Source organism: Condylura cristata, unplaced genomic scaffold (assembly GCF_000260355.1).
Source record: "Condylura cristata isolate star-nosed mole 26May11 unplaced genomic scaffold, ConCri1.0 scaffold00014, whole genome shotgun sequence".
NCBI classification, from domain to species: Eukaryota; Metazoa; Chordata; class Mammalia; order Eulipotyphla; family Talpidae; genus Condylura; species Condylura cristata.
In genome coordinates this window covers 24,579,906-24,591,982 of record NW_004567115.1, presented here as the reverse complement: position 1 = coordinate 24,591,982, position 12,077 = coordinate 24,579,906, and the positions used below count along the sequence as shown (strand labels likewise).

Sequence of the window (12,077 nt, the reverse complement as noted above, 5' to 3'; positions counted from 1 at the left end):
ATCCCAGTATCACAATAGTCAATACTGTTCTAACTAAAAGTACAATTAATCCAGATTAAGAAGCTACAGAACGGAAAAGGAGCATGATGGAACTGAAATGTGCTGAGAGAAATAAACAAAATTTTCATCTTCCATAGTGAGAAATTAATAGGGAATAAGAAAAATAGAAAAATCAAAAACAATCACCAAGAAGTTATCTAAACAATGGGAGGAATTAGCAAAATAATAAACCAGAAAAGGTAAAAGTTGCTACCTCAAGGAAGAAACTTCTGAAGGGAATACACTTTATATTTTGTATAACTTTACACTCTATTTTACTACATGATGAAAATGAAAGCTTTAAAGAGAAAAAACAGGGCTCTCCTTGGAGACACAACAGGTTAAAGCACTGCATTATGAAGCTCTCTGAAGCCACTGCAGCACAAGTTCAATCCCCACCCAGGGAGGTGACCCACATGGCGTGGCAGACCTCTCCTGACCGGTCTACTGCTCCCCTCAGCAGTGTATTTCAATATATCTGCCTGTTCTTCTCCCAGCTCTGTCTCTGGTGGGTAACTCCTCTCAGCCACCATACCTCTGGCCTGTACCCCAGTTCTGTAAGCATAAATAAATAAATCTTTAAAAAAAGAAAGAAAACAAAAGAAATCCTATATATATATTAATATATATGGATTTCAAAAATATTGAGTGAACAATAAAATAGCAGATCCATATGACTATCCCCACATTAATTATGTGAAGTTACTAAAACTAGAATATGATATCACGTTAACATATGTAGTATTTATATACATAGGATAGAGGGGCTATAATAATGAAAGAGTAGAAGGACAACTCATTAGCTAAATTTGATGTATCAAATTCAGTGAAAAAGGAAAGAGACATTAATAGAAAAGAAGAAACAGAAAACTTTGATTTTATCAGTAATGTTTTCATTTCCATTTAAAAGCAAATAAAAGCAATCTAGTATATATAAAAAGAAATCTTACTTGAACCAAAGATGACTTGACATTGAGCATCATAATATTGGCACATGCCATTGTAACAATATGCTTTGTTATTCTGACAAGGATATCCATTCTGAATAAAAACATCTGGCTGACAGAACTGAGAAGAACCATTGCAATATTCTGGAACATCACATTCATTGGTTTTTCCTCGGCATAAAGTACCTCCTGGAAGGAACTAGGATAGTAAATACTAATTAAACAGGAATATCAGGACAATTCCCACAAAAATAACCCAACTTGAAACCATACACACACATACATACACATGTACAATTATATGTATTATATATAGTTTTTATATAATATAGTATAGTATACATAGTATTTTATATGATATATATATTCATACACATAATGCTATATTTCATATGTATACATATTAACATATGTATAAAATGCTAATAGCAGAAGATTAAATAATTAATAGAAAAATGAACAAAGGCCAATAATAGGCAATTCATAAAAGTAACCCAACAGAAGGGGGGAAAAGCCTCATTCATAACCAGAAAACATGCAAATTAAATAAAAATATAACAGCACTTGACACTTAGCACACTAAGCAAGATAATCCAACTTAATAGCAACCAATGTTAGCATTAAAAAATAAGCATTTGATTACACTGTCATTATAAGTATACACTGGAATATTTGTAGAAAATATATAAAAAGTGTCACAACTTTGAATAGACATATTCTGCCCCAACAGTTTCACTTAGTATTCCAAAATGTGCAAACAGGGCTCTCCCTGGTGACACAATGGTTTAGGGCTCAGCACCACAGGTTATCTGTAGCCTCTTCAGTAAGAGTTCAATCCCTGGCGCCAGAGGTGACCCACATGGCGCGGCAGACCTCTGCTGACCTGCCTACTGCTCCCCTCAGCAGTGTACTTCATTGATCTGCCTGTTTTGCACCCCACTCTGCCTCTGGTGAAGCCTCTCACTGCCCCTGCACTTCTGACCTGAACCCCAGTTCTGTATGTACAAATAAATAAATCTTTTAAAAAATGTGCAAACAATGTAAATGTCTATCACTAGCTGACTAAACTAAGAAATTATGGTACAGCCATATAAAGGAGTACTGCCTATATAAGCATGCAGAACTATATAAACTATATAAATGATATCTAATTGGAAAAAAAGGCAAACAGATAGTAAAATATGTATCTGTTTACCTACTTATACACATACCCTCACATTTAAATAAGAAAACAAAATTACATTACTAACAGTTCATCAGAAATGACTTGCTGGGAAGGGTAAATAGTAGTCTTTCACTGTCTACTTTCTATATGCTAGTATTGCTGAATTATGTGTAAATGTAAATTATTCTTTAAGTTAAGCAAAAAATGTAGACTTAGAAAAAAATCTCACTAGTTTATTTGTCATAATCACATGTGTGAATCAAATTGCAAAAAAAGTAACAAAATTTTTCATATTACAAAGTAAAAGTAGGGTTCTCTTACATATCTGAGAAACAAATTTTAACTATGTATTTTTTAATTTTTATTTCCAAATAGAAAGGACATTCTTACCCAACAGTCTTTACAACAGTCACCATATGCACACTCAGCAAATGATTTGAGCTTACAAGTACTCCCCTCACAACAAGGGTCTAATTCACATTCCTGTGAAGAGAAAATGACAATCAATAAGAAAAAATGAGTTACTGTCATCAACATTCATTGATAAAATTCTTATCCTAGACCTAAATCTACTTTCTAGTATAACCACAGCAATTCTGGACTTATCGTTGACTCTTTTTAAGGTTTTATTTATGCATACAGGAACTAGGGTACAGGCCAGAGGTGTGGTGGGTGAGAATATTCATCAGAGACAGAGTTGGAAGCAGAACAGGCAGACCTATTGAAATACTGTGAAGGGGAGTGGTGGGTGAGACAGGAGAGGTCTGCTGCTCCATGTGGGTCACCTCCCAGGCTGGGGATAAACCAGTGCTGCTGTAGCTGGAAACAGCCAGATAGCACTGAGACTTTAACCCCTGTGCCTTCAGGAAGACCCTTATCATTGACTCTGTTTGTTTTTTTTTAAAGATTTATTTATTTATTTATGCATATAAGATCTGGGGTATAGCCAGGGGCACAGGGGGTGAGAGATTTCCACCAGAGATACAGCAGGGAGCAGAGCTAGCAGACTGACTGAAATATACTGCTGAGGGGAGCAGCGAGTGGTCAGGAGAGGTCTGCTGAGCCATGTGGGTCACCTCCCAGGCCAGGGATCAAACTCGTGCTGCAGTGACTTCTAGTGTGCAGTGGCTTCAGAGAACTTCATAGTGTTGTGTTTTAGCCACTGTGCCATCAGAGAGGGCCCATCATTGACTCTTCAGCCACAACTATTCAGGCATAGATGTATTTCAAAAGACTGATATCACACAATATGTATCAGTCTGCTGGGAATGCCAGAATAAGGTACCATAGACTAGTGACTTAAACAACAGCAACTTACTGTCTCACATCTCTGAAAACTAGAAATTTAAGAACAAAGTTCCAGCCAATTCAGCTTCTGGCCAAGAAATTCTTTCTGACTTGCAGACAATGCTGGTTGCATTTTCCCTGTGTGCTCACAGGTTCTATCTTTAGCAAGTGTGTTCAGAAACAGCTCTCTGGTGTCTCTTTTGAGGCCTGAGCCTCACTTAACTTCAATTACTTTCCTAAAGTCCTCACCTTCAAATATCATCACACTGTGGGTTGAGACTTCAATGTATGGATTTGGAGAAAAGGCAAACATTCATTCAGTCCATAAAGTTTGTCATAAGCACCCACGAAAGCATTTCTCTTTAAGCTCAGAGTCTGATTGCTCTGTAGGGTGGTTCTTTATCTTATGTGGAGTTTATTTTTCTCTTGGACAGCTTCTCTAACTCCACTAAAAGCCACCAGGCTCCCTCCTAACCTACCACCCAGAGAAAATACCTATTTTCTATGTTTATTTTGCTTTTGATTAAACTTTATTTTTTTACATTGCTGTTCATTCTTGTACATTTGATTTCTTCTCCCAGGTGTAGTCCCCATAAACAGATTAACAAAGGTTATGAAGAACAGCTCTAGTGGCACTGACCCAAGCACAAGCAAATCCCACCCACAGCACTCTCACAAGGGACAGACCCTTCCTCCCGACCCTCTCCCAACTCACAGACCACCCAGCTACCTAATGGTTTTCCCTGTCATACAGTGCCATCTACTGGAAAAGTAGATGGAATCCCTGCACCCCTAAAATCAGTGAAGTAATGGGGAGAGAAAAAAAACAAAAGACAACCTGAGTCCTCAAAAGAGTGCTACACCACAGAGAAAGAACAAATATCCAGAACCCAAGCACAAAGACATGGAAGTTTTTCTTCCTATCAGACACAGAACTCAAAATTGCCGTGATAAAGAAATTCAAAGAAATGGATGGAAACAGAAACGGTGGCTAAAGTTATACAAGAAACTTCAGAAAAATAAATGAATGCACTGGGAAGTAAAATTAACATATGATTGAAATTGAAGTTTTAAATAAGAAAATAACAGAGATGCAGGGTATATAAAGATCAATAGAAGAGATTAAAAATTCTGGAGAAAACTTTGGAAGTTGAATTGCTCAAATGAAAGATGATAAATGCACAAGGAAATCAGGTGGAAGAACAAAGAAAGATACAAAGGAATAAAGAATGAATAAACTCTTTCAGCTCTTTCAACTATTAGACTCCATGAGGAAAGGTAATGCAAGAATAATGGGCATCCCAAAGACTGGGTGCCTTGATAGTAGGTGTAGTGTGGTAACAACACTTGAAATGGGGGGGCGGGGGGGGTGGTTCCATACCTCTAAAACAAATGTAAATCAATATTATTGCAATAAAGCAATATTAAATATTTAGTTTATCATTCAACAAATGCTCACAATTGTCCTTTCTAACATTCTTCTTTGTTTTCACCTAATTTTGGTATGACTTCTCTCTTTCCTACAGGCCCATGAATTCTGCTTGTCCCCACAAAAAAATAAAAGAAGGGGGGAATGGGACTTGGTTCCCACTAATCAGCTGACCTGAAAATCAGCTGACCACACAAGGCATTTTTTTTTAAGAAGACGTCACCGGTAATTTTCCTTTCCTTACCAGCTTCTCCTTAAAAGAGTCTGCATATCTCTATTTGCCCTCATCTTTACCCTAAAGAAGAAAAGCTTGTTCTGTTTCAATTTGAGACATTTCCAGATTTCTGAGATCAGAGTTTTCTCCCTATTACAGTAGTTGTTCTGGATAAGATTTCTCATCAAAATCCAATTTTTTAACTGTATTCAATTATACTTGGATTTTGTTTTCTAAAACATTGTGCAAGACAGAGGGTTTCTTCAAGGAATAGAGAATCAGGGGCCCTCCCTGGGGGCATAATGGGTTAAAGCACAGCACTATGAAGCTACCGCAGCCACTACAGCAGGAGTTCAATCCTAGTCATGGAGCTGACCCACATGGCATGGCAGGCCTCTCCTGACCCATCCACTGCCCCCCTCAGCAGTGTATTTCAATCTGCCTATTCTGCTCCCCACTCTGTCTCTGATGAATCCTCTTACCCCCACACCTCTGTCCTATATCCCAGATCAATATGTATAAATAAATAAATTTTTTAAAAAGAGTAGAGAATCAGGAAGTAGATTACTCATATGGGACTTCTATTTATGATGAAAGGACCTTTTTTTTTTTAAAGATTTATTTATTCATATACAACTGGGATACAAGCCAGAAGTGCAGGAGCAGTGGGAGAATTCACTGAAGACAGAATGGGGAGCAGAACGGGCAGATTGACAAAGTACACTGCTCAGGGGAGCAGCGGGCATGTCAGGAGAGGTCTGCCACACTGTGTGGATCACCTCTGGTGCAGGGGATCGAACTGCAGTGAAGCTGCTACTGCCAACTTGCCTTCACTTAAAGTTTTAATTCCATTTAATGAAATATATGATATATGAACCTACTTGCCAAGAGTGAAGCATGGTATAAACTGCAGACGTGGGTGACACTGATGTGCCAATGTGGCCATCACTTATAGCCAGTGTAACACAGTGCCTGGGGGAGGAAGATAGTGAGGGAGAACAGGGTGCTAGGAGGGGAAAACAATTAAGGAACGCTCAGTACTTTCCATTTAACTTGCCCTTAAACTACTCTAAAAAGTAAAGTTCATCAATTTTTTTAAAAGGCTAACTGAGGGCCCTCCCTGGTGGCACAGGGGATTAAAGCACAGCACTAAGAAGCTAAAGCCATTTCAGTATGAGTTCGACGCCTGCCCTGCAGGTGATCCACATGGTGCAGCAGACCTCTCCTGACCCGCCCGCTGCTCCCCTGGGCAGTGTACTTCATCAGTCACTTGTGCTGCTCCCCACTCTGTCTCTGGTGAATCCTCTCACCACCCCTGCACTTCTGGCCTATACCCCAGTTCTGTATGCATAAATAAATATATTTTTTAAAAAAACAAATGATCATGTACAAATCAATCTAAAAGAAGATGTAACAGAAATCTGACAAGGGATATAAAAGAGTAATTCACAGACAAAACTTATGCATACAGTGTATAGCATATGAAAAGGTTGACACTAAAACAGTATCTTCCTTTTGTTCAAGCATCAAATTAAGATATTTATTATTCTGTGTTGGCAACAATATGGGGCACTGAATACCACTGCACTGCATAGTCAGTACAAGTGCAAGCTAACACAGCCTTTTTATATGAAAGTTGGTGGACTCTAATAAAATTAAAAACATATACTTTCAATAGTTCTACTCTTATGTGAATATCGTAGAGAAATGATTGTATGCATACATGTGAGGCATGTATAATGGTGTGCCTTGCAGCACTGTTTGCAAAATAAATATCCATTACAATAATTAAATGCCTACTAGTTAATGAATGAAATGATTAAATAAATCAAAATCCATCATTATATTGGAATAGTAAGAATATCTATTTCTGAAAAGGCAGTGGCAAAATAAGGGAAGCATTTAAGTAAAAAGTCAAGTGAAAAAAATTATTTCTTCATTAAAGTAAATATGTGACCTAATAATCATATCAAAAGTAGTGGAAGGTGGCAAAAAATAGAAGAATAAACATGGGCACCAAAACAGATGACACCATTAGTTATGTTCTGGGAAGGAGATGACCAAACCCAGGCACACACCCCCACAGGCAAATACCAATCCTCATTTTGTCACTGAATTTTACTTTAGTCCTATGTCAAAGTTCCCAAGGCAATCTATTTACTTTTTGCAAATTCCACGGTTATTTTTACAAGCCAAAAATTGAAAATTAAACTGACCTTTGGAGTACCACAGTCACACTCTTCTCCAGGGTCTACCAATTTATTACCACAGAAAGGAGCACTATAAGCTTCATCAGGCTTTGGAATATTAAGAAGGCAGTTTCCTCCTTTATTTAGAGTTAACTTCTCAAAGTCCTCTGCACTGCAATTACTAAAGTTTCTGGAGCCTCTATAATAAACAATAAGATACTGTCATTAATATTAATATTTACTTTAAAATTTTTAAATCATGTCTTCATTAGTATATGTATAATATTTAAAAGGATTCCAATGACAGAAAATAAGCTAACAAAAAAGAAACAATATATATATATATATATTTTGAACAGAGAATATTATTTCAGTTAATTGCATAATATATTGTATACTTTTACAATATATTACTTCTGTGTAAGTATCTTTCAAACATATCATTTACAATAAGCTAACAAAAAAGAAACAATATATATATATATATATTTTGAACAGAGAATATTATTTCAGTTAATTGCATAATAGATTGTATACTTTTACAATATATTACTTCTGTGTAAGTATCTTTCAAACATATCATTTACATTTGAAATACAAACCATAAAGCTCACCCCTTCAGGAGACCTTAGATCTATTTAGAATTAAATTTTACTTAATTTCCATAGTAAAAGTCTCTCAAGTATTTGAATGTTTCCCCAAACATTCATATATCATAGGTTAATATTTTTATGTTCTCACTATCACTTATGAGAAGCTACATGACACCAAGGTGAATGGACGATTCCAGTGAGGAAGCACATAGCCATCAGGAAGTAGGACTCACAGTACCAAATTTCAGCCAACTTTAAGGTTTAAAAGCCTTTTATGTTAATTCCTGATTTTCAATATTTTGAAGGGTAGAGAGCCTTGTACATCATGTGTAAGTAGGAAATATACACATTTAATGTTGGTGTGTTCTACATGTTATATTTTTTAATTATTATTTTACTCAGTAACTATGACAGCTATGCTATAACTATTTCCTGATAGTCTCATTAGCGATTTTAATTTTTGAAGACAAGTAGGAAACAAATTCATATATACTGCAAGAATTTGAGAATACTAGACTCACATTTAAATCTTTTCTGCAGAATTTGGTGCTCTGCAACAATCTCTTTTCACCAGTTTATGCAATAGTACTGAGAGTAGGAATGGGAATAAAAATTGTGCACTACAGTCATTAAGGAAGCTACCTTTATGAGTCTTTTGTTCATTCAAGGATTTTAAGAACCTATCCTCTCTGTGAAAACCTGTGCTTACACATTTTATACTCCTCTCTGCTAACTGGTCCCCAAAATCTCCAAGGAAGTAAACAGTTATGGGTCTTGATTTTTGGGTATTGAAATAAGTCTACCTAAATATTTACAGAACATCCCATACAAAAACAACAATAACAACAACAAAATTTTTTCTCCAGTGGCATGGAACACTTTTAAGGAAAGACCATGTGCTGGGACACAAAACAAGTCTCAGTAAGTTTGTAAATATCATAATCATTTCAAACATCACTTCAAACATCTATTCAGTTGTTATGACATTAGCACTCAAAAGAAGAACAAAGAGGAAACTACTAATATGTAGAGACTAAGCAATATGCTACTGAATAAATATGGGGTAAATGAAGAAATCAAAGGTGAAATAAAAAAATATCCAGAGGAAAATAAATGTGAAAACACAAATTACTAAAACCATAGGATAAAGCAAAAGCTGTACAGATTTACCCTAGGAAACAAGAAAAATCACAAACAAAAATCTAAACCTACCCTAAAGAAACTAGAAAAAGAAGGGGGAAAGTCAAAATCAGTAGAAAAAGGAAATAATAAACACTAGCGCAAAAGTAAACAAAAGAGGTCAAAAAACAACTCAAAAAATTAATGAAATGGAATTAGAAAGAATGGTTAGTCTATACTTTATTAAAATGTATACCAATGTAAAAAATTTTAACTAAAATAAAATTAAACAAAAAATTCTGGGGCCTCCTTGATGGCACAAGGGGTTAAAGTACAGCACTACGAAGTTATCTACAGCCACTGCAGCACCAGTTGGATTCCCAGCTAAAGAGCATGGCATGGCAGACCTCTCCTGACCCACCCACTGCTCCCCTCAGCAGTGTACTTCAGTGAATCTGCCTGTTCTGTTCCCTACTCTGTCTCTAGTGAATCCTCTCACCCTCAACCCCCACGCACACACCTCTGATTTGTACCCCAATCTTGTACCCAAATAAATCTCTTTAAAAAAAAACAACAGAAAATTCTTTTTAAAAGCTCAATTGATTCTTTGTAAAACTAAACAAAATGGACAAACCATTAGACAGATTCAAAGAAGAGAAAAGAAACATACAAAATTAGAAACAAGAGAAATGATAATAGCCATGACAGAAATACAAAGGATCATAAAGGAATATTGTGAATGCCTACATGGCAACAAATGGAGCAATCTAAGAACTGAACAAGTTCTTAGAAAAATACAAAACTGAATCAAGAAAAAACAGAAAATCTGAACAAGTACATCATGAGGATCTCCCAAAATACTAAACCCCAAGACAAGATGGCCTTACCAGTAAATTCTACTAAATTTTCAAAGAATTAATATCTAACCTCAAAATCTTCAAACAAAATCAAAAAGGAGGGAAAACTTCCAAATACATCTTATGACACCAACACTTCCCTAATTCTACAGCCAGAGAATATGTCACATACACACACATGCAGACAAACAATATACCATGATCTCTGATGAAAACAGATAAATACTCAACAAAATACCAGCAAAAATGAACTCAACAATACATTACAAGATCAAGTGGGTTTTATTTCTGGGCTGCAAGGACTGTTCAACATATACTAATCAATAAGTATGATATACCCATAACAACAAAAGGCAGGATAGGAATATGTGAGCATCTTAATAGATGCAGGAAAAGCATCTAAAAGATTCAACATAGTAGAGGTCACATATAACCTTTATTATGGTCATTTATGATTTTTATTATAATCATAGATGGTCAAATCACCAAGTAAAAATATTTAACTTCATTAGAATACTAAAATAAAATTAAAAAGAAAACAATATTTCATTTGGTTCTTTGATAAAATAAACAAAACAAAAGCCATTAGGCAGACACAAAGAAAACAAACACAAATATAAAGTCAAAAACAAAAGAGAAGTTATAACAATTGTGACAAACCCACAGTCAGCATAATATTCAATAAAAAAACATTTTCTCTAAGGTCAGGAAAAAGTTAAAAATATCTAGCTTCATATTACTCAATATAGACATCCTGGCTAGAGCATTTAAATAAGAAATTGATATAAAAGCTGCCCAAATTGAAAGGGAAAAGTAAAACTATCACTATATGAAGATAACATAATATAGATAGAAAATGCCAAAAACTCAAAGCTATTCAAAATAGTAAACTAATACAGTAAAAAAATAGCAGACTACAAACTAATACAAAAAAATTATGTTGCATTTCTGAATGTAAATAACTAACCAGTAGAAACTGGGAAAATAATCTCATATATAATAACTTCATGTATAATAGTACCAAAAAGAATTAAATGACTAAAATAAATTTAACTTGAAAATATAAGAAATTGATGAAAGAAACAGAAAACCAAAAATATATAAAATGGAAAATTTTATGCTCAATGATCAGAAGAATCAATAAACAGATTCAATGCAATCCCTATTAAAATCCCAATGGCATTTTCCACAGAAATAGAACAAAACCAAAAATAAACCATGAAATTTATTGGGAACTACAAAAGACCCTGAATAGTGAAAACAATCTGGTGGGGGAGGGGGATAATAATGCAGGTATCATACTCCCCAATGTCAAACAATGCTACAAAGCAACAGTTATCAAAACAGCCTTATATTGGAATAAAAATAGACAAAGAAAACAAGAGAAAAGGATAGTCAAGAAATAAAAGCACAAGGATGTGGACAACTAACTTATGACAAAGGAACCAACAGTTCACACAAAGGAGGAAGTAATGTCTTTTCTGCAGATGGCATTAGTAAAACTAGACAATCACCAACAAAAGATACTAGACTACAATCTAACACAAACAATCAAAAATGGATTCAGCCTGAAAATTAAAAATAGAGATAAGAAAATGCAGGTGGTACATGCCATGATATTGGCCTTAGGAGAGTCAAATCCAAGAGCAATGAAACAAAGCAAAAACAAACAACTGGGGCTACATGAAACTAAAAGGCTTTCACAAAGAAAGAAACAATCATCAAAACCAAAAGATACCCTACAGATTGTGAAAAAATAGTTGCATATACAAATACATAAAGAACTCATAAAATTTAACAACAAAATACGAATAGACAATCCAAAAAAAAAAATCACAATAACATTGTTTCTTAACATTCCTTAACTATGAATTATCCTTTTTATCCTATTGTCTTATTTCATTGTTAATTACTCACTTCCTATTCCCTGATTTCATATCTTTCTCAACTTCACTCCTAGCCAAAGCAAACACTAAGTTTACTTCCCTCTCCTACAGGAAAACTTTTACAAACATATGACTTCCTATGAATGCAATTACTTCTTTCTTAATTATAATTAGTCCAGTTTTCTCATAAGCACTGTTCTAGTTTTTCCATATCTATTTTTGAGCATAATTATTTACTCAAAATCAGAGTGTAAATTTTTGAGAGCTTCCCTTAAAAATGGAATGTGATTAGATTTCAACTCTGAGATCCGAAGATAAAAGGTTGACTAAAGGGCCCTCCCTGGTGGCGCAG

The 12,077-nt window shown here is 35.0% G+C and overlaps 1 protein-coding gene across 1 annotated transcript in view; it reads right to left on the bottom strand.

Moving 5' to 3' along the window:
- Positions 1-12,077, bottom strand: part of ADAM9 (ADAM metallopeptidase domain 9) — a 72,425-nt gene that overhangs the window by 23,143 nt on the left and 37,205 nt on the right. The window contains exons 12-14 of the mRNA XM_004682261.2: positions 7,298-7,469; positions 2,542-2,634; positions 990-1,185 (exon numbers count right to left, since the gene is read on the bottom strand). Of these exons, the coding sequence (XP_004682318.1) occupies positions 990-1,185; positions 2,542-2,634; positions 7,298-7,469 (461 nt within the window). The remainder of the gene's footprint in view (positions 1-989; positions 1,186-2,541; positions 2,635-7,297; positions 7,470-12,077) is intronic.